The following is a 24721-nucleotide window of genomic DNA, read 5'->3' on the forward strand; positions in this document are numbered from 1 at the left end:
CCATGGAGGCGAGCATAGGAAACCATCCTCCAGTAACCCATAGCAACACCAAGAAGCAAGGGCGCTCATTTCATGCAACACTATCAATTTTGAGCTCATCCTGTATACATTTGGCCTGCACTGGTTGGTAATGTCTCTGGAAGATAGTGATAATGTACATTGGCCTCAGCAGTAATTTAGGATTTTAAAATGCTTTTGCTTATCATGGCATCTGTAATGCTTCTGAAAATGGATGCTTTTCTTATCTACTTTGCAGTTACTATCAGCAGAACTGTGTTAATGCTGTTTGCAAAGTATGAAAAATGTTATTTATTCATGAAAATATGACAGTGATTTAAGAGTTTTCTTGATGAATCAAAACTGACATTTTAGAGGCAGCTTAAAGAAATGTATTTTTTTTAACGTATGAAGATAAAAAAGGAAAAATAACCGATTTAAACAACAGCATGATGAATTAAGCTCAGTATAAACAGGGACATGAACAAATAAGGTAAAATAGGTTAAGCGGATTTATTTTGTTGATGGATATTTGGCAATGTTTTCACACCAAAAATAAGTAAAACACATGTGATTCCCACCTGTAAGTGAATATGATGTCGCTTTTAATTCTGATTCTACTCACAGCTAGGACCAGCTCCCCTTTTAAAGCCCTATTCCCCCTATTCTCACGATAGATAGATCTCTGCCATTACACAAAGCTGTGAGAAGGAGGGCAAACCTGCTTCTTCCAAGACAAATACAAACCTGGGAAGCCCATCTTTCTTAGAGGAGAACACAAACAGTTAATTCAGCTGTGTAGGTTTATAGACAACTACTGGATAACATCTTCTCATCTGCAAATTGAGAGTGGTACAGGGAGGGCCTTCCCAGATGGAGAATGTGAGCTCAGTAATTTCCCTGATAATAGGTTTAGCACTGTTACATCCGTTGGAAGCTCTTGGTGTTGCCACGTGTAAATCCAGATTGAAAACATTGTTTTCTCGTGCTATTAATTGAACTCACACTGCACTTCATTCTTTCTCATTTGACTGTGATATATATTTATATATATATTCTTTAACTCATGAAAGTCTAAAAGGCATAGCAATTTATTTTTATGGTCCTTTTATGGGCTTTTAATTTCTTACATCTTTGTGCTCACTTATTACCTCTTGACTTTATGGCTTCTGTGTAGAGCACTTTGAATTAGTATTGTGGATGGTCTATATAAATAAAGTTTTGCCAGACAGCACTTACTGATGCACAACAGCATAAACAGAGTAGAAGAGAGCGAAGAAGGAGTGGTAGATGATTTTAAAGTGGATTCACAGCAGGTATAGGCGATGTACTGGATTTAAAAGCGATATTAAAGCCACTCATCTGTTTGAATGGTAAATCTCAGCCAGACTGAATCTGAGACCCATATGATCAGCTTATAATGAACATAATAATAGAAAGAAAAAGCCTCATACACAACTCGAGGGACAAGGTCAGACACAGCAAGCTGAGCTATACACTCAAGAGCTATACAAGCAAGAGCTGAACTAAGTGCTCCTTATATCAGCAGATATCAGCTGAAAAGTATAGGATAATTTCAAACAGTATTATTTTCAATTAAGTAAAAATTTAAAAGGTTGTGAGGAAAAATGTGCATATACCATTTAGCCTGAACATTACCATCCTTCTTAACATTGTGGAGGTTCCCCACATGCCAAAAATACATCTCTGAACAACTGAAGCATGAACCTGTGGAGTCTAGCACAAAACAAACCAAATGCTAATGACAAAGGGTCCCCTTTAACCACTCCCCAACACACACAGACAGTTAACAATACTGAAACTTTCCAACAGCAAGGGCTTACTACTAGTCCAGATATCTAACCATCCATCCATTATCTGTAAGCACTTATCCACATCAGGGTCGCAGTGGGTCCAGAGCCTACCTGGAATTATTGGGCACAAGGCGGGAATACACCCTGGAGGGGGCACCAGTCCTTCACAGGGCAACACACACACACTCACACCTACGGACACTTTTGAGTCGCCAATCCACCTACCAATGTGTGTTTTTGGACTGTGGGGGGAAACAGAGCACCCGGAGGAAACCCACGCGGACACAGGGAGAACACACCAACTCCTCACAGACAGTCACCTGGAGCGGGAATCAAACCCACAACCTCCAGGTCCCTGGAGCTGTGTGACTGTGACACTACCTGCTGCGCCACCGCGCTGCCAGTTATCTAACCTCTTATTCTAATTAGGCTATAGCCAAATATAGGCCACAGTAAAACACAGAGCATGACTTTAGTGTTGCTAAACACATTACAGTATAAATAGCTACAATGATGTGCTTTCATTTTAAACTGTGCACTCAGCTTGCCTCAGGTCCACAGTATCAGAGGATGAGGTGTCTATTGCTGCATCACCCTCGGTGACAGTTTTTGAAACTGAGTGCCATGCGTTTCACAAGTTAGCTTTGCTACTAATTTGACAGCCTATCCTTATTAGCTTATGACATTGAGGTGGGCTATTAGCCTAATTATGTTATGGCCAAATAATAAGTAAGTATTAATTTAATTTTCAAATTAGCATACTATTGTAGTGGTGTAGTAGGCTATGCAAATAAAAAAATATTTAGAGTTTACCTCAGACTGAAGCCTTTTATAACCACAGGAGTTCATTTAATGTCGGCAATTTGCTTTCACATTTGGGTTCACCTTTCCTGGGAAGGAAGTATGTTAACAGTTGCTTTCCCTCATTTTTTTATTTATTTTTTTCTCATGCCTCTTCAGTTTCTTCTTGTCTGAAAACCGGATTTAGCTTTCTTGGGCATCATCTTCCATAGCTCCATAGCACAAAAACAATGTGCACTGCCTCTTCAGCAGAATGAATGCTACATGTGCCTAGTTAAAAAGCCTGGTGAAGGCGGGCTAAACCTTTTAATCATGTTCCTCAAACTACTCCAGAAAACTTCTGCAGTGTGTCAGGGTGAATTATTCTCCTGAAAAAAGGGAACTGCCATTAGGGAATTGCATTGGCCATGGAAGGGTTACTTGGCCTGCAACAAGGTGTAGTTAGGTGGTTTGTGCCAAAGTAAAATCCACATAAATGAACGGCCCCAAGAATTCCCAGCAGACCATTGCCCAAAGCATCACACTGCGTCAGCTAACTTGCCTTCTGTCAATAATGTATCCTGGTGCCATCTCTTCCCCTGGTAAGTGACACAAACACACACACACAGTCTATATGATGTGAAAGAAAGTTAATCAAATCAGATCACCTCCTTTTATTGCTCCATGTTCATGTTCCTTGATCCAGTTCTGTAGCTTGTGTGGCCAATGTAGGTACACTTCATTATTCTGACAACTTAGTAGCAGAGTCCGCATTAACATTTTCAATAATGTATACTACAGACGCTCTTCTGATGAATCAGCCCAAAATGAGCTAGCCTTCACTGTGTATGTGCCCATTACTGGTTCAACAGTTATCCTTCCTTGGATCACATTTGCATTTCCACTGCATATTGAGAACACCCCAGTAGACCTAGTTACACAGTGTGCATTGCTCAGATCCAGTCATTTGTTTTAATATTGTTGCTGATCAGTGTAAACTATCACAATCCCTATAAGGTGTGTGTGTGTGTGTGTGTATGTGTGTGTGTGTATTAGTCCCCACCTTTTTGTCAAAGGGAAATAATCAGATATGTATTCTTTTCCTGATACGAATGAATAACTTACTGTAGTCTGTACTGTAGTTATCATAAAAGGTGCATAAATATAAGTGTGGACTTCAGTAATTAGAAACAGTTGCTTGGAAACCAATGGCTGCTGCACTTCAGATGATGGAGATGGAGCTAAGGAGGGAACAAGGAGCTAAAGGACAGGAGTGTAATGTCAGAAAGTGTGTCTGCGTGGGTTTCCTTCTCCAAGCACTCTGACATTTATATGTCGGAATGCCATTTATTGTACAAACATATACTTCTGTTCAGGCTTAATGCAAGGCCCTGAGGGGAATATTTTGTGATCTCAGGACATTCAGTACTGTGTCAGACTCAGATATAGTCACACTGAGCTGCTTTACTTGAGGTTTACGTAGGAATGTTCACAGGCAATGCACACATGTATGACACATTTTACAGCTTAATATAAGAGCTAATAGTTCTTCACCTCACTGTTCTCACAGCAGGTTTTACTGCATTGCATACCATAAGATTTTATACACGTAAATCTAAAAACAGTACCAACAACTGAGGACTAAGAGCTGAATTCAGTTTCTCCAGGTCAGTGTAAAATAAGGCATAATTCAGAAGGCTGATACAGAAATGTATTAGTGCATGGAGTATAAACAGGTCAAACTGAACATGATTGAGAGGAAATAGGCCAAGTAATTATTTATAATTGTAGGAATCTAAATGCTTACAGCATTGAGACGTCTTGTCCACTGTTGTGCTGTGGTCACTTTTCGGAATTTAAAAATTTCTCCTTGAAAACATGAAAAGAAACAGAGGCCAATCTAGGTTTTTGTCGTGGCCATGGAGGTGAGCAGATATGACTCAGTGTGTTCCCTGGTGAAGTGCTCATTGATGTAGACACACACACTAAAGCTTTTTGATTCTGAAATATTGTCACGATTCCATTTGCACCAGAAATATTTTGTGTATACATTTACTTTTCTGTATAATGTGCATGGATCTGAAGGACGAATGGTTAAATATGCTGCTTTGATCACTCCCTGTTGTAGTCATTTAGGAGATCAGAGCCACAGCTTTTATAACATCTTAAAAATGCACTAAAATGAACTTCATTCTTATGGCCACATCCTGTTTAGCTGTTCGCAGGATGGACACCGTCTTATCTGGCAGTGATTCAGAATCTCAGCCATTTTTCTTTTTATATTTTAGAGGCAAATTCAGTAAATATCAGATCAATTTCAGTTTAAATAGTAGTTCAGAGGCGCAATTTCCATGCTGGTGAGAATATCCTTTCACAACCTTTTTCAACTAGACATAGGCTATAATCCCAAATCCACACAATCCCTACATCCTCAGAGATATGAACTATGAACTACACTTGAGAGCTCAACGCATTTGGAGGGGTTTGACCTGCACTGTTAATATTTAGCTAATATTTGTCCACATTGGGAGGCATAAATATGGCTAATTATTTTGAAAAGTATCATCTTTAAGGACAAGTGTCTAATATTTTTATTATTATAACACAGTCATACATGTAAGGAACCTTCTCATTAATTTAACGTACTAGATGGGACGCCTGGGTAGGTTTCTCAAGTTGTAGAAATAATTCAAGTGTTGAGACCTTTTGCTTTGTAAACAGGAATAGGGAAAATAGGAGTAGGCGTTAAAGGAATGTGGGAGTAGGCAATAAGGGGATAGGGAAGAAAAGAATAGGCGTTAAGGAAATGTGGGAGTAGGCAGTAAGGGAACAAGTAAGGGAACAAGTAAGTGTAAAGGCATTAAGGGAATATGGGAGTAGGTAATAAGTGAACAGGGTAGGAAGTAAGGGCATAGGGAATATTGGAGTAGGCGATAAGGGAATAAGGAATGTTGGAGTAGGCGATAAGGGATTAGGGAATATGGGAGTGTGCAGTAGTGGAATAGGGAATACTGGAGTAGGTAATAAGTGAACAGGGTAGGAAGTAAGGGCATAGGGAATATTGGAGTAGGCGATCAGGGAATAAGGAATGTTGGAGTAGGCGATAAGGGAATAAGGAATGTTGGAGTAGGCGATAAGGGAATAAGGAATGTTGGAGTAGGCGATAAGGGATTAGGGAATATGGGAGTATGCAGTAGTGGAATAGGGAATATGAGAGTAGGCAATAAGGGAACAGGGTAGGAAGTAAGGGAATAGGGAATATTGGAGTAGGCGATAAGGGAATAGGGAATATGGGAGTATGCAGTAGTGGAATAGGGAATATGAGAGTAGGCAATAAGGGAACAGGGTAGGAAGTAAGGGAATAAGGAATGTTGGAGTAGGCGATAAGGGAATAGGGAATATGGGAGTATGCAGTAGTGGAATAGGGAATATGAGAGTAGGCAATAAGGGAACAGGGTAGGATGTAAGGGAATAGGGAGTATGGGGGTAGGCAATAAGGGAACAGGGTAGGAAGTAAGGGAATAGGGAGTATGGGGGTAGGCAATAAGGGAACAGGGTAGGAAGTAAGGGAATAGGGAGTATGGGGGTAGGCAGTAAGGGAACAGGGAGTATGGGGGTAGGCAATAAGGGAACAGGGTAGGAAGTAAGGGAATAGGGAGTATGGGGGTAGGAAGTAAGGGAATAGGGAGTATGGGGGTAGGCAGTAAGGGAACAGGGAGTATGGGGGTAGGCAATAAGGGAACAGGGTAGGAAGTAAGGGAATAGGGAGTATGGGAGTAGGAAGTAAGGGAATAGGGAGTATGGGGGTAGGCAATAAGGGAACGGGGTAGGAAGTAAGGGAATAGGGAGTATGGGGGTAGGCAATAAGGGAACAGGGTAGGAAGTAAGGGAGCAGGGAGTATGGGGGTAGGAAGTAAGGGAACAGGGAGTATGGGGGTAGGCAATAAGGGAACAGGGTAGGAAGTAAGGGAATAGGGAGTATGGGGGTAGGCAATAAGGGAACGGGGTAGGAAGTAAGGGAATAGGGAGTATGGGGGTAGGCAGTAAGGGAACAGGGAGTATGGGGGTAGGCAATAAGGGAACAGGGTAGGAAGTAAGGGAACAGGGAGTATGGGGGTAGGCAGTAAGGGAACAGGGAGTATGGGGGTAGGCAATAAGGGAACAGGGTAGGAAGTAAGGGAACAGGGAGTATGGGGGTAGGCAATAAGGGAACAGGGTAGGAAGTAAGGGAGCAGGGAGTATGGGGGTAGGCAATAAGGGCAGAGAGAAGTGGAGAGTGAGAGCTCCTCCCTCCGGTTGGACTTTGCAGGAAGTTTATAGGGGAAAAGGCGGAAAATGAGCGGACTAAATCTAAACAGTCCGAACCGAACGGTTTAAAGAACATTTCAAAGATAAAAAGCCGTCTTCTGTGATATTTCGGCAGCTGAAATGAATCATGGTGTTTGTCGTGGTGTCTCTACCCGCCGGACTGGTGTTGACATGTCGAGACGTTCATTTAAAAAAACTCTTTGCTTTGTGTCTCTGCATCTCCGCCTTTGTTTTTTTAATCATTGCTTTTCAGGTAAATGTTAATGTGTGTATGTCATTACACTTAGGTACGTTTCTCACAGTTTTGGTTGAATTTAAAAGTGTAAGGAAAGACCCGTTATCCGCGCCTTTTATTTCCCAAAAAGGGAGTGATGTAACAACACACTCCTGGTTTATGCCTTAGTTATTTTAGTTTTTAAGGGTCAGATCACTGTATAATTAACATAATATATATCTTGGGGATGGACAGTATGACTACTTTTATTTGTACAGAGCAGAGTAAAGTACTTAGTAACTTTTTGCGCATTAAAATAGGTCAATAAGAGCTAGACTAAAAATGTAAACACTGATCATTTCACCACTTTCAGTTTCATACCACTGATACATGGTTTCAAAATCTTAAAACAGCAAATTTTAGGTTTATTTATTTATTTATTTTTATATGGTGTCAGAAAAAAGACTAAAATGTATATGTACATTTGCTTTTGATTTTTTAGTTTTAGGATTTCCTCGTCCAAAAAGGAAAGCTCAGCTGCCACCCTTGTGTGTAATATGTATATATTTTGGTTTTCAGACTCATTTATCGGTTTTTGGAGTAATCCTCCAGGGTTAAAAGTCCTGAATAAAAGCTTGTCATTTTCCTACTGGTATATTTCCCTCTAACAAGCTTCATCACTTTCCCTTCCTCTTGTAACGTTCCATGTTTTAGAGATTGCAAATTGTGATTTTTCTAACGTTCCTTCTATAACTGAAGGAAGTAATGACAAAATGACAGATATTACATACGTTCCTATAATACAAAACAGCTAGATTTTAGATGCAAAGCAGTTAAGGGAACCGAGATGAAACACACCGACTCATTGACAAAGGACAATATTGTCCACATTTAATTTTGAACAGAACCCTCACTTTAACATCATGAAGATGTCTGTGTTTTTGTCATTCATCTTTTCATGGGCTTGGAATGTTTGAAGAGTATTTTGTGGTGCAGCAGGTAGGTGTCGCAGTCACACGGCTCCAGGGACCTGGAGGTTGTGGGTTCGATTCCCGCTCCGGGTGACTGTCTGTGAGGAGTTGGTGTGTTCTCCCTGTATCCACGTGGGTTTCCTCCGAGTGCTCCGGTTTCCTTCCACAGTCCAAAAACACACGTTAGTAGGTGGATTGGTGACTCAAAAGTGGACTGGTGCCACTTCCAGGGTGTATTCCCGCCTTGTGCCCACGACCCTGAACTGGATAAGCGCTTACAGATAATGAATGAATGAATGAATGATACTTGCATGTCAAGCCCATATTGCATGCTTCCACACCAACTGTAAATTGAAAAGATTTTGCTCGTTATATATATGTGCTTTTTCTTTGACCAAGCAGTGCTGTAGTTAAAATGAAAATACTGACAGGTTTAATGTTTGTGTTTAGGTCTTAGAAGAGCTGGGCCAGTTTGAGCACACAGAACACAGACTTCACTTCAAGCACAAAAAAGAGATAAAACAGATCCAGCCCTTCCCGGACAGCGGGGTGTTCACTGATCACAAGAAATCAGCTGTTTCTGAAGACTGGTACCCCTTTGTAGTGTGGTGGTCACCACTGACCGGAGAGCTGGGCCGGCTCGGGGAGTGTGGCAGCAACAGATGCTTTTTCACCATCAACAAATCTTTCCATTTTCACCCTTCTACACATGCCTTTCTGTTTTATGGTGAGTGTCTCGAGGCCTGCGCTTCAAGACAATGTGCAGTATTTTTCAACATTCATCCCAAGTATGTAAACATATTCACATGACTGTGCAAGTCAAGAGTCAGGGGTTCAGAAACACACACACCAACCAATCAGGTGTGAAAAAAATTAATCCCCATGTTTCAGAAACATTTAGCCCACAGGGGCTTCTGATCACATTGTTTTTCTCTGCTTTGCCACCTGATGCTGTTGGCAGAGTGATGTGACTGACAGATTCACACAGTGCACAGATGAAGCCACAGAATAGCAATGAACCTGGACAAAATATACACAGAAATACTGAGTATTACAGAAATAGCTTTAAATGCATGATTTCATGGAAGCATCACCAATGATTGGTACACAGCACAAAGGTATGTTTTAGACTGATTGTAAACAACAGCCTGTGTTGTTGTACTGAGGACTTGAGGAGTGCTGAGTATAACCTTAGCTAACATTAGTTGTTGTACACTAACATTAGTTTTATATTTTGAATAGAAACTTTAGACTGTGGAATATTTACAGAGCTTTCCACATTATGCTTTTGCAGACGTGTTCGCTAATACAAAAATGCAAATTCATCTGAGCATTGCCATTTCCTGTTCATTCACAAACGCCTTTGAACATCCTCCCCTGAGCATGCTTGACTGCTAAATGACTTTTATTATTCTGCAAAATTCATCACAGTCCTGCTGTTCATTTGCATCCCAGTGTCTCTGTGGCGGTTTTAGTGGAAAGTCTTTGGCGTCCGGCAGGAAAGTTAATCCTGGCTTTGGCTGACCCTGCAGCTTTCAGGGCTGCAGCCTTTGCGAGTTCTGCCTTGAACTGAGCACTGAAACTCTTGAATCAACTAATTATCTCCCCTCACAGACCGAAGAGGGAGCTGAAGTGTGTGTGTGTGGGTGGGGGTTTAAACCATTTACAGGACTGCAGTGATTCAGATTATTTTACCTTTTTAAGCAGGATACGAATGGCTAAAATATGTGTGGCCATATGCTCATTGCATTAAATGAGGAAATCTCCAGCATTTTTTAGGCTAACCTCAGCTACATCTGCAATGCACTGAGGCTTATCACATAACACTGAATTTCACCTGTGCTCAGAAAAACAAAACAGAATATTTGTTGCAAGGCCCTTGCGTGTTTTTTTAGTTATGGATATTTGAGAATTAAAGTTTGCAATGCACTGTGTGAATGATCATTAACTACATGTCACACTACACTGTCAAAAAATATGTCTCTGTGGTGGTACTCTCAAGGGTACATATTAGTACCTTTTAATTAGGGAACATAATTGTACCTTATTGTAATATAATTGTAGATTTTAAAGTCGTGTTGGTTTCATCTCCAGGACTTGTTTCACGTTATTTTATTTGACACAGTTCTAGAATGAAAACTTACAAATATTCACCTTTCCTTCTGTAGATACTGTTAGTACCTTTACTTGACCAATAACGTACCTCTACCGTACCTTTACCTGCTAAAATCTCTGACAAATCCTATGGCTGACAGTACAGTTTCGTGTGTGCTGATGTCAGTCTCTACAATAGACATGTTTGGAATAAATCTACAATGTGAGGAAATGGTGACATTGGTTGGATCATTCCAAGCTGTGTCTCAAGGAGATTTTTGACAACAATAACTAACACTGCTAGAGCTTTACTGTAAATTCTCTACTGTAAATGGTCACAAATGCATCAAATGTCTTTGACCAAAGTCTGTGGTGCTTTGCTACCGTTGGCCACCAGTTTTAAATCAGAGAATTCCTGTGTGCTCCAGCTTTGTTGTGACAGTTATCCAAAGAGGTGTCCAAACTTTTGCAAAAGAAGTGTTTTCAAAATCTTTAACTGCATTTTTTTCCAGTAACTTGTCCTAGTCCGGAACGAGTTATTTACATTTCTTTGAAGCAGAATGAAGAATACGGACATGGAATCCGAAACGGTGTCATAAAGGAAATACGAACCTACAGTATATAATTAGTTAATTAATAATTATTATTATTATTATTATTATTTTGTGTGCAAGGATTCAGGGGAGAAACATTGAGACCAATTACACCTGCACCAATAACATCAGCTCTCTTCTTCAGTTTGTTTTTTGTGGGTTTTAGAAAAGCATCATCCAAGCATTTAATTAAAGCACCACCCAGTGTTCATGTGCTATTTATCATTAAAAGATGTGTCATCTCAGTAGCTTTTTTTGTAAAAAACATATTTTATAACAAGCACCTTTTGTTTATAGCAAGTGTTGTCCGTTCTCCTAATAACAGATTGAGTAAAGAGTAGTGATTAAGAAATTGAGTAGTGTTTTGCGTCATTGAAGTGATTATGATATCTGGAGGGGGGGGGGGGGGGGTGTTATGCAGATTACAGAGATAAGAGGCACTTGTCAATCGACTGTGGATAACTGCTGCAAGCCAAAGAACCTAGATCTGTGTCCTTTGTTCATGTCCGAAAATAGACAAGTGACAATGTTGCAGCTCTAATACAAACGACTTTCAGCCGGCATAAGACCCCGCATAGAGAAACTTACCAGGAGACTTTAAAATGATTGAAGACAGCTTTATTTCTGCCTGTTTCCATAGAAACCATAAATTTCTTGGCAATAGTAACAAAGGTAGATCTGGTACCTGGGTCTCTGTGTCAAAGAGTCATTGTTATTGAAAGCTAATGTTAAAGCTGTGGGGCCCTAACCTCTTCCCTACGCCAGTCCAGTCTCATATCAGCCCTCAGAGTTTCAGAGAAAATAGAGGTTGGAATGAAGTGTGTGTGAGCAATGTGTCTGTTTTGCCGGTACGGGTGGATCAGACACAGTAGTGCCAGCAGTGTGCTGGGAATAGTCCACCATCCTAACATATGCAGCCAACAGTGTGCTATGGGCAGCGTCCCATGACCATAGATGAAGGAGCAGATGATGACCAACACAAATTATGCAGCAACAGATGAGCTACTGTCTTTCACTTTACAGCTACAAAGTGAACCAACAAGGCAGGTGTTTCTAATAGTTTGGACAGTGAGTGGACACAGTGTTTACTAACTTCTTCATCACTGATGTGTCTGGTTTAATCGTACCAGTGCAACACACACCCACACAACATCAGTGAGCTTCTTTGCTTCTGTTCAAAATAGCATTACGTTCCACTTAATCTGTTTTTAGCATTAAATTTAAAGAAAATATTCGGCAGCATGTGTTCTATTGCTAATAAACCAGCCAAAATAACTTTCATTCTCTACTCTAATTTTCTTTCTTCTTTTTTTAGGTACAGACTTCAACATTGAGAGTCTTCCACTACCCAGGAAAAAACACCACCAGTGGGCTCTCTTCCATGAGGAGTCACCCAAGAATAACTACAAGCTCTTCCACGAGCCCAGCATCAGCCTCTTCAACCACACTGCAACCTTCAGCCGCCTCTCCCACCTCCCACTCACCACGCAGCACCTGGAGAGCCTCAGATTGCTGACTGCTCAGACTTTCCTGTTGCCCCTGGCTTATAAGAACCACCTGAGACACACCCTGGCTCCGGTGGTCTACGTCCAATCGGACTGCGACCCGCCATCAGACCGAGATGTCTACGTGCAGGAGTTGATGAAGCACATCCCAGTGGACTCTTATGGCCAGTGCCTACGCAACAAAGACCTCCCCTCCCACTTGAGGGACTCTACAGCTATGGAGGAAGAGAGCTTCTACCAGATTCTAGCCCAGTATAAGTTCATCCTAGCATTTGAAAATGCAGTGTGTGATGACTACATCACTGAGAAACTGTGGAGGCCCCTCAAGCTAGGAGTGGTCCCTGTGTACTACGGAGCCCCCAATGTTCACATGTGGCTCCCGAGCAACAGGAGCGCCATATTGGTCGACCCAAATGAACCACCAGAAAAACTGGCCCAGTATTTAAAGAGGCTGGATAAGAATGACTGGGAGTATTTAACATACCTGGACTGGAAGCTGAAACAAGAAGTCACAAACCAGAGACTGGTTAAAGAACTAAAAGACAGGCAGTGGGGCGTTCAGGATGTCACTCAGGATAACTTCATTGATGTCTTTGAGTGTATGGTGTGTAACAGAGTCTGGGAGAATGTTAAGAGGAAAAATGAGGTAACGTGGTGTCCAGAAGTGTTTAAGGAATACTGCAGGAAAATCATATTTTAGCTGTGTCTTGCGTTCCCAATGCATCAGTCAAGATAAAGAGCCTCTGAAATTAGCTGCTTTAGTTCTACTCTGTTACCACAAGGATAATGTTAAATATGCAAACATCATATTTAAATGATCTCACACTTCCCTCAATCTTCAATGATAAAGTAACCTCAAATGGACATGTTTGTGTTGGTTATGACCACTGTTGTAAATTTTTCTTCCGGCATCAGAATGAAGAGAGGAGACTAGACTGGATGTAACGGGTTTATTTCCTAGCAAAAAAACAGTATCAGCCAATTTTGAAGCATGAACTTTGTCTGTACTCTTGTCCATTTTCCAGTTTGGGAGGCTGATGGGCAGTTTGTTGTTAGGACAGTGGTTTAACACTTGAATGGAACATAAGGAGTCAGCTACATTGGAATTGAATTAAATAATCACAGAAAGGGGGCGGCACGGTGGTGCAGCCACACAGGGACCTGGAGGTTGTGGGTTCGATTCCCGCTCCGGGTGACTGTCTGTGAGGAGTTGGTGTGTTCTCCGTGTCCGCATGGGTTTCCTCCGGGTGTGAACGATACAGTTCAGTATCAGAGACTTCCCAGTTCATGAAGATAACTAATTTGTCTTAGAAAATAAAGCAAAAAGCTGCATGTGTATATACCATCCTGCTTCATTCATCTAAATAGATTAATATGCGATCCAGTAGTCATGGCAACCCTATGATAACATGGAGTTGTGAAACACAAATAACATAATCAAAAAATGCCATCAAATACTTCTGCTGCTTGGAGCACTTAAACCATGTGAAGTGAATGTTCCTGAAAAATATACGCTTTAAACATCTCTAAAATTCCTACATTAAGGCTTTACACTGATTGCATTGCTTACCTGCCAGCATCTTTACTGTTACCATGTCAACATTTTCTCTCTCAATCTCTCTCTCTCTCTCTCTCTTTGTCAGGGGCTGCCTCCACGGCTCTGGAACGCTCACAGAGATCATCTGAGATGCCCACCTCCAAAGCTGTTTGACTTCACTGTTCATCCTCCCAGCAGTTCCTCACTGCGCCACATCTGGAGAGCCAGTTACGATCAGTCGGTGAAAGAGGCCAGGGCTCTGAGACGACTAGCGCTGAGGAACCAAAACTTCACTATAGCACAGTTCTGGAAGGAGGTTTTTAGTGACTGAAAAATAGACTGCCTGAGGTGTGTGAAAAAGGGATAAAGGCCTAAAACTGTGGCAAGTAGATTTGTCTTTTTCAACATGACAGTGTCCTTGTGTATCACTTTTTAAAAACAGTGGATGAGTGAGTGCAGAAGTATTAAATGAATGTGCGTTTAGAGAAACGCATCATGCACATGGTGCCTATAGAGAAATGGGAAAAGCAAATCATGCATTAAAATTATTTAAAGACATCGTTCAGTTATAATGGTCCACGTGGTACAAATGATTTAGTAAACTAAAAAATGGAGATATATGTTATTAATTGGACAGTGACAATAAGTTTAGCTCAGGTTTCAATGAAATTACGCAAAAATGTAGTGCCTTTGAGACACAGTAACTGCCTTAAAGGCAACATTCACGATTGTAATCAAAAAACAGCTTTTAAAAGGTTCAGAAGATGTTTCCTCACCATTTGCCATGGTTCTCCAGTTTGTTTGTGCGCTGGAAACTGGACTTATGTGTTTAAGAAGCCCCAGTGTCTGTAAATAATATAAAAATGGTTGCTGTCCGGTATGCAAGCCTCGCTCTCTTTCTGCTTACAGCAAAGAAAAGGCATCTGGAGTTTTTTAGACAACAGAGAGAACTCCAAATGTTAAAAAGCATGAACTCCGATGAGGATATTGCTCTATTACTGCTCCACAGGTGGGTAAAATATCCTCAGAATGTTATTACAATTAGTTTTTTGATTAAAATATGAATTTGACTTAAAATTTATAACATACAAGAATTCAGTATTATATTTATTATCATTTCTGACAGATTCACCTCGAATGTATCTAATAACTAATTGTACTGAATGTGATGCTAAGCAACATTTAAAAATGAAACTTTAAAGTCAGCTTGAGTCGTGCCATATCTTTGTGTTAAAGATAAACCTGGTACTAACGTTTGACAACTTTCACAAGGAATGTAATGGATGAAGCAGAAATATACAAAAGATATTTCAGAATTAAGTATCTGTATTTGGATCATGCTCCACTTTTAAAGGGTAGTTTTGAGAATAAAGTTAACCATTTACATTTTTAAAAGTACTTTACAGAAATTACAAATAAGAGCAGACAGTCTTAATGAGCAACACTCAGTATTTAACTATTTAGTAATCAGTGCAGGGAATATATTAAACAACATCAGCGCTTAAAGGGGAATGCAGAAACATTAAGCAGGAGTGAACTGATAAATCAGTGGAAAAATAAGCAATGTTTCATTAAAAGGGACATGAAGTTTACATTGGAGCATGTGCACACACATTTGCAGCTCCTACTGATCCAGAATCTGTGAAGTACACAACCTAGTCAGTTTTTGTGGACTGCGTAGGTCAGAAAGGTCAGGGTCAACCCGTCTTTAAGATTTGGCTTTCCTTCCTTTGTCAAGACTCACTACAGTTATTTGTGTTGACCAAAGCATGTAACAAACATTTAATTAAGACCCCAGAGAACGATGTTAACTTGTGGAAACACAACACAACACACAGAGTGTTGCACTGTGCCTTGTCAAACTTATTTTTACATTGTATTGTACATAATTTTGTTTGCCAGGTCTGTCCTGTGCTGTTTAGTATGGAGGATCAAACCAAAATAAATGTATTAATTAATAAATAATTAATAATGAATATTTCCTCCATAATACTGATCATAAAAAAACAGAAAATAATAAATAAAACCTTTACCATAAATTAAAATGTCTGTTTACCTGCACGTGTATTTACTTTAATTTTATTTCCCAATTTTTTTTTTCAGTTTTCCGTACTCATTCAGACAGTGTGTGTGTGTGTGTGTGTGCGCGCGCATGTGTGTTACCTTCTTCGCCACTAGATGGAGACTCTGATCTTTTAATAATGAGTAAAGCTCATCCTCTAATAGTTTCTATGTCCAAACACCACATTTAGTCTCTAAAAGTAAAGTCAATGTTATAATATTATTATATAAAGCAAAATTGCTGAGGCAAAAGTACCTCAGTTCAGGTACAGTTTTAATTTATTTTTGTGTATCTTCACAGTTTTATGAGGTTTGTATTGCTGTTGTCCCCCTTAAAATCCTCAGAACTCTCTCGTTGTTTACGTAATCTATTTAGGAAAAGCATTTTTGAAGTTGCAAACACAAATAACCCCCCCCCTCCCCCACAAAGATGAGATCCACTGTTATAATAAGGATTCTTCAAGGGTTTATTGGTGTCATAAAACTGGTTCTGTGAAAACCCCCATTTCCAGAAATGTTGGGATGCTGTGCTAAATGTAATTAAGAAAGGAATTAAATGATATGTGAGTTAATTAAAAACTAAATTTAACTAAACCCTAGGCAAAGACAATGTTTCTAATGTTGATCGTGAGAAAATGTATTTATTTATTCATTTTTAAAATATATGCCTATTTTGTATTTGATACCAGCAACACGTGATAAAACATGTAGAAGTGTTCACTACGTGAAAGACTGAATGGATGAATAATGGCACAATTTAAGAATAATATTTCTCAACTCAGTAACTAGAACTGGTAAGAGCTTGGAGATTTAATCATCTGGAGAACATTATATGTACAGTTTTCAATTAAATGTAGTATCTCTGTATTAAGGGAGTATCTCTGTACTGTAGTATTCATGCTTTACTACCACAGACACAGCATCTAATCATCACTAACCTTAAACCTCCTGTTTGATTTGCCACAGTATAACCTTCTTCTTCTTCTTGTTCTTTCCCCTGCAGCAAACTCAAAGAAAAGAGACTTTATTAAACATTATTGTTATTTTGATGGACATAGGTGCTGTCAAATGTAAGACTATGTAGTAAATGGCCATAGTTTAAAAAAAAAAGAAAGAAAAAAAAGGTCATGGCTTCATGCTGTGATGAATAATGGAGAAACTGAAAATGGAAACCTGCCCAAAATGGACACATAAAAACCTACTTCAAAATCCCTTCTGTGCAAAGGCACGGTTTCCAGTAAAACTAGGTCATTTCGCAACTTTCACCAGTTTACTGCTCAAGGTTCTCCAGAGAAACCTTTTGGAGGATATCAAAGCAGCTGCTCATTGAAGAAGGACCTATTTTCTTGTGTGACCTGTAAATTCCATGTTTTGAATAGAGATGGTATCAATTTTAGTTTTAGACAAAGACCAGGCAGAAAATGCTAGATTTGATATCAGAGGGGGGGGAAATCATTATATTTCTATAACAAATGGGAATGGATATAATATTTGTAATGGTTATGGCTGATATATGGGTTCATTCATTCATTCATTATCTGTAAGCGCTTATCCAATTCAGGGTCGCTGAGTGTCCAGAGCCTACCTGGAATCATTGGGCGCAAGGTGGGAATACACCCTGGAGGGGGCGCCAGTCCTTCACAGGGCAACACACACGCTCACACATTCACTCACACACACACACACACCTACAGACACTTTTGAGTCGCCAATCCACCTACCAACGTGTTTTTGGACTGTGGGAGGAAACCGGAGCACCCGGAGGAAACCCACACGGACACAGGGAGAACACACCAACTCCTCACAGACAGTCACCCGGAGGAAACCCACACGGACACAGGGAGAACACACCAACTCCCCACAGACAGTCACCCGGAGGAAACCCACGCAGACACAGGGAGAACACACCACACTCCTCACAGACAGTCACCCGGAGGAAACCCACGCGGACACAGAGAGAACACACCACACTCCTCACAGACAGTCACCCGGAGGAAACCCACGCAGACACAGGGAGAACACACCACACTCCTCACAGACAGTCACCCGGAGGAAACCCACGCGGACACAGAGAGAACACACCACACTCCTCACAGACAGTCACCCGGAGGAAACCCACGCGGACACAGGGAGAACACACCACACTCCTCACAGACAGTCACCCGGAGGAAACCCACGCGGACACAGGGAGAACACACCACACTCCTCACAGACAGTCACCCGGAGGAAACCCACGCAGACACAGGGAGAACACACCACACTCCTCACAGACAGTCACTCGGAGGAAACCCACGCGGACACAGGGAGAACACACCACACTCCTCACAGACAGTCACCCGGAGGAAACCCACGCGGACACAGGGAGAACACACCACACTCCTCACAGACAGTCACCCGGAGGAAACCCACGCGGACACAGGGAGAACACACCACACTCCTCACAGACAGTCACCCGGAGGAAACCCACGCAGACACAGGGAGAACAGCAAGCCCCAGAAACTCCTTTATCTTGCAGTAATTTTATTCTTGTATGGACACAAGAAAAAAAAAATCAAGCCTCAAAATAATCAAGCCCATGTCAGAAAAAAAAGTTGTTTTATGCATGTGCATTCTGTAGACACTTTAAAAGAGACACAGAAAGCTTTGTTTCATTTTGTTGCATCATAAACATGAAACGGTTTGTTAGTAATGAACCAGGATCACTGTCACAGCTCATACCCTGCTTTCAGGAGCATGTAAAGACATCGTAATACATGCTGCTGTATTATGAATGTGTAATGTCTTCATGTCTTCAGTCAGACTGGTGAGAGCGGATTCATGCGTTAGAGTTTCACTGTGCTGAGAGACCAGGAGTGTAACCTTATGAATCAATTTATGTCCGTTTTGGTCCTCGTCCCAGTATCAGTGGGACAGTGCTCTTATGAGGCTTTAAACCAGACACAGGACACTCTTACTGTCAATAAAGTGAATGTAGGAATCATCACACGGTTTCTCCCGGGTTAAAATGAGCATCAGCACAAAAACTCAAATAAGGGTCTGCACCAACACTGCACTTCACTTGGAGGGAATATAGGAGTCAGCCCCTCAAACTACTGAAGAGTTAACTTATTTTTTTTATCTTCTCTTTACACCTCAACAGAGACATTAATAGGAGGCGAAAGGCCACTAGTTGAAAAGTGAATTAGAAAACATTTCACAATCAAACCCTTCTCAGTATACTTTATACAGTAAAGATCTGAGGAAAATATATTTGTTTTCTTTCCTCATCCACAAGGCACTGTATCTGCATCTTTGAACAACCTGAGCTGTTATTTTCTTTTCTAATTGCCCAGAACATAAGGCTTATTATATTCTTGCTACTTTTTTTGCTCTGTTTGAACAGCTGTATTAGCCAAACCCTGTATGACTAACAAGTAAAAGGTATTCCTTGCAGAACTGGAATAACTAAAAATTAATTTATAATTATATAACTATAACTACAATAAAAAAAATCTTCTGAAACTTAGCAGGTTACAATAACTTGTACCTGCAGAGGACAGCTGATTTATCCCCCCTTACCCTTTGTGAATAAACAAAACAGGGCTAGAAGTTTATTCTAAGTTTTTTTTCAGGATATATTTCTAAGCACAAAGAACAGGAAATTAATTAATTAATTCATTCATTCATTATCTGTAAGTCCTTATCCAGTTCAGGGTCGCGGTGGGTCCAGAGCCTACCTGGAATCATTGGGCGCAAGGTGGGAACACACCCTGGAGGGGGCGCCAGTCCTTCACAGGGCAACACACACACACACACACACACATTCACTCACACACTCACACCTACGGACACTTTTGAGTCGCCAATCCACCTACCAACATGTGTTTTTGGACTGTGGGAGGAAACCGGAGCACCCGGAGGAAACCCACATGGACATGGGGAGAACACACCACCCTTCTCACAGACAGTCACCCGGAGGAAACCCACGCAGACACAGGGAGAACACACCAAACTTTTCCCCGGAGCAGGAATCGAACCCACAACCTCCAGGCCCCTGGAGCTGTGTGACTGTGACACTACCTGCTGCACCACCGTGCCGCCCAAACAGGAAATTGGCTTTGAAAAAATTAAAAATGATAGAGAAACAGATTAGAGGGTTTAGGGCTGTTTCCTGCAGCTAGCATAACTGGTTTCAGATGACTCAGTAAAACACAGAACTTATCACAGAACAACATTTAGCACTTCTTGCTCTGCCCCATCAAGGATTTCAGCCATAATCTGCCACATGAAAGATAGCAGTGTTACTAAGTACACAACAGCTAATCATTCACAACTGTCACACAGTGTTTTTATTCTACGACAGAAAGAATGTCAAACCAGGAAGAAAACAGTTTGGTGGAATCCCACACTGTGTAGAATGAGGAATTGATGCCAGGTTTCTAGTATATATATATATCCAGACTTTCAAGAAGACTATATTCACCGAGTTGTGCATCTTATTGACAAGATGGCTTTGACAATGGCTCTTCTGCTCTCTGCAGCTTTCCTCATACTGGCTCCTGGCTTCTTCCCTAAAGGTCAGAAGATTCTTGGTGTGGATTTATCTTTTCTCATTTGCTTTGAGAAAAAGCAACTTGATTTATATATAATTTTTCGGTAGTACTCTTATTTACAGGGAAATTGGGGGAAACATACTGTAATATAATCAATAATATAAACTGATCAAACACTTTCTGGAAAACTGTCACTGTGGTGGTAATTTACTGTCTCTTTGGTTTCCTCAATGTTTGGTTTTAATGACCTTTATTTAGGGAAGATTATTGTTGTATTTTATTTTGTAACTGTAATACAGACTATAGTGTGCCTTGAATGTATATGATCGAACTTTACGACTACTGTTGTACCTCTGAAGGTATATTTACGTACACTTAGTGAACAAAAACAGGACTTTTTTCCTGACAGTGTGTAACCCGTAATAATTTGGTAATAAAAAAATGGAAAATCATTATTTACTAAATAACTGAATCATTCCTTGAATGCAGTCATTCCAAGTCCGGAATGCAACCTCTGATCAGGATGAAACTTTTAATATGTGCTGCCTCCCTTACCATACCATGCTCAGCAGTTTAAGAAGAGAGTTGGTTTTCTGTTTAACCAACCAGCCATTAAACTTTACACATTATTTAAGGTGAAACTGGACTGGCATTAATATAGGAGATAGGAGAGTGTAGACAGCTTTAAGTTCCTTGGTGTGCACACCACTGCTATCAAGTACAGAAGGCCAAATAGAGTATTATCTTTTTCAGGAAGTTAAGGCACATTCCTCATTCAGAAATAGGCTGCCTCCTGACCTACTACTGTATGGTGTGGAGGACCACACTCACCCTGGACATTACTTGTCTCCTGAAGATTCAGTAGCAAGATTTTATTCCTAGCAGTTTTGGGCTGTTTGATGATCAGCTCAACAAGACTTTAACACAATGCAGCTGTTTTTCAAAGTATATCCAAAACAGAGAAATGACAGAAGATTTTGTTCTTTTGTTCAGGAGAAGCCACTAAACTGTATCCCATTACCATGACGGTCTATGATACCATCACCAACAAACCGAACAAGACCTACTCCACTGGAGTTGCCTACAGAGGAGTCTTAATTGGGGCCATGAAAAGAGCTGAGCAGGACCCCAAAAACCACTTCAGGTGAACGTCCTTCCACTTTCTTCTAAATTCACACGTTTCTTACAGCTAATACACTGACTAATCCTGTAAACACTGAAACCCCACTGAAGGGCTGGAGAAAATATATATGTTATTTACAGAGTCACCTAATTTAATGTACAATCAATGTGGACACACACTAAGACACAGGCACTTGAATATAGAGGTTCACTTACCAAATTCCCACAGAGCTGAGGGCCCAGAGAGGTCAAATGTGTGAGACAAATGAACACATAATAGCAGACTGAAAACAGATGTCAGAATGAAAACATTTTATTAAAAAGCTATTTATAAATGCACAGGTTCACCACTACGGATAATCTGGACTATGGACCTTATCTGGAGAGTGTGAATGGCTTAAAAGCGAACCCTGATAAACACACATACTGGGAGCTTCTAATTCAGAAAAAGAATGGCACCATTATCATCCCTGATGTGGGTGAGTATACTTGTGTATACAAGTTACCATCGCTGATATTTTTAAATATAATTTCTGCTAGTGTCAGACATTTAGTGCAAGTTTCACACAACATCATGACTGAATATTTCAGGACGGTTAAAATATGTCCACACCGTAACAGTGAAAGCCTTAAAATTGTATTATTTGATGTCTACATTTCTTCATTTTCAAGGCTAGGTGTATAATTCTAGGCAAGAATATGCTCTTCTGCCTGTGTTTATTTACCTTTGTTTGTTTCTTCCTATTATTAAGGAATCGGATGCTGCATTCCTGACCCTCAGGACCACATTATCTTCAAATTCAAAAAAGATATGAAGACATATCTTTACAATGATGAGGAGTGATTGCAATGGCCCCAGTTTCCTGGCTCTGACGATTAAAGGCACAGCCTTTTTTCAGCTTCCAGTCATTTAATCAACACATCTCCTGTGTATTTCTTTGTATTACTCTTTTTCTATGGTATTGTTGGTATCAGCTTTGTAATCACTCACTAATAAACACTTCTGATGTTTCTCTGCACTGCCTCTGTTAAAAGGGATTTGTGTTATTTTATATTGCGTTGAAATAGGAATAAAGATCTGGGGTAAAAATGACTGAATTCACCTAACAAGCATTTTCAATAACACCAAGTAAATCCACACAAATCTCCGACAGATTAAAACACACATGGTTCATTTCATCAGACTTTCTTTGCCTGCCACTTTCTGATCTAATATATCCTAGCAAGGCTACAACGAATCGTCCACATTATGAAAGCAATATATGAAGCTTAGTAGAGCCTTACATATTATAAATTGTCATTGTGATACTTCAATACAGTTATAACTTTCTCTATGGTATTTTTGTAAAAACAAACCAAAATAAAATATTCTAAAATTTCCACCACAAAATGAAAGAATTGCAGATGTCAAAGCCAAGGGCCCCCCGAGAGAGCCGAGGCAACCTGTGGCGGCCACTAGGAGTTCCCCTTGGTGCAGAACGCTGGCCCTTAATGGGAGGACCACATCATTCTCTTTCAGCCGACTTGATCTTAATTCATTTTTTAAACTCCATAGCTGATTTCTCTTGATATTAAATGTGACTGATTTTATGAATAAATAAAATATTAAATTTAAAACAAAACAAATTACTTCATGCAAACTTTCTGTAATGTAAACATACATTGACTGGCCACCCCCCTACACTCACTGTCCATTTTCATCCTCCCTGAAGACAAACACAGCAATTGTACATTTCACAAGCTTGTTTTCATTACCATTCTTCTGAGAAATCTGATAAAAGAGAAGACCTTTATTAGAAAGTAATTTTGATGGGAGCCGCAGTCTAAGCTTTGGGTACATCATTAGGAGAAGGTCAGTTCAATCTCTGGAGAAGGTTCAGCCAATCAAGACCAAGAGTTCAAGACTCTCTTCATTTGAAAATGTGTCTCTCTCTGGGAAGGTATAATGGCCCCCTTTCACTGAACATCAACATTAATCACGTTATTTATTATATTATCTCTTGCGCAGTTGCACATTCACTTCTGTGATTTACTAAATTCTTTTATTTTGCTTAATATAGTGTGTATAACATATATTACAATACTGTTCTTAGAATCTGTATAGGTTTTCTTAGTTTATTTGAGTTTTTTTGTGTCATCTGTACATTTTATATTAGGGATGTCCCAAAGAGCTTTTTTTGCCATTTTTGCAGTCATCAAAGTGTTTCACCGCTTATAGAGAAACCTTACAGAGAGAATATATAGAGATAACTTATAGAGAGTCATTGCCAGCAGGGGCAGGGAACTCCACAGTGAGTATCTGCAAATGTACACGAATATATATTTTGAAATATTTTTCCTTTTCTAAAGCATATGTGATTAAAGCAAAACTACTTACCAGATACTCCTTGATAACGTCTTCAGTGTACTCAGTAAGGCACAGCAGACACTCTCGTTTCAAACTGACTTCCAGGCTCTAGGAAAGAACCAAAAATAACTGCCCATTAATGTTGAAATTAATTTTTAAATTCTACAGTCCACTTACATTTTATACTAACCACCACTTTGCAATCACACTTTTTATAATATTTGACTTTGCTAAAATAAATAAATAAATCAATAAAATAAAATAAAATAAAATAAAAAAATAACAATAAAATCACATGGAATTTGACAGTGCTGACAGAGCAGACTTTACTTCAACAAATCATATCACCTCTTTGTAACATTGTGATAATTCATGATCCTTGATAGCCTCCAGTTACATTTTTTTGTGCCCACAATAAAGTTGTTAGTCTTGTTGCTGACTGTAACCTGCCACTGAAAATGGAAGCAAAACATTGACTTGCTGCTCTCGTTGAAACTAGTTATTCACATAACATAATCGAACATCTCGTAACACATTTTTCCAGTTCTCATTGTAAATCGTTGTTTAAATTTAGGTTCATTACCTGGCTTCTCTTCAGAAGGCTTGCAGATGCAAACATAACACAATTGTAATTTACAAATGATTTGAGAAACCAGTTAAAATGCCTCTCATACAAGATGAATATAGCACACCAACATGTCAAAATAAACACTAATCCTTCTATGTGCAATTTTACTATTAATGTGATTTACTTTGTACTGAGCAAGTACCTGATCAAGAACTTCCAATATATTGTGTCTTCTGTCTCATGAGTCGTCCCTTGCTTCTGATGATCTCAGTCAGTGT

The 24721-nt window shown here is 40.0% G+C and overlaps 1 protein-coding gene across 1 annotated transcript; it reads left to right on the forward strand.

Moving 5' to 3' along the window:
- The first annotated feature begins 6925 nt into the window (after positions 1-6925).
- fut10 (fucosyltransferase 10) lies at positions 6926-15813 on the forward strand. Its single transcript, XM_066651260.1, has 4 exons — positions 6926-7152; positions 8535-8811; positions 12087-12922; positions 13920-15813. Exons 1-4 carry the CDS (start codon positions 7027-7029, stop codon positions 14142-14144), a joined length of 1464 nt encoding a protein of 487 aa, XP_066507357.1. The 5' UTR covers positions 6926-7026; the 3' UTR covers positions 14145-15813.
- Positions 15814-24721: the final 8908 nt, after the last annotated feature.

Source organism: Hoplias malabaricus, chromosome 18 (genome assembly GCF_029633855.1).
Source record: "Hoplias malabaricus isolate fHopMal1 chromosome 18, fHopMal1.hap1, whole genome shotgun sequence".
Taxonomy (NCBI): domain Eukaryota; kingdom Metazoa; phylum Chordata; class Actinopteri; order Characiformes; family Erythrinidae; genus Hoplias; species Hoplias malabaricus.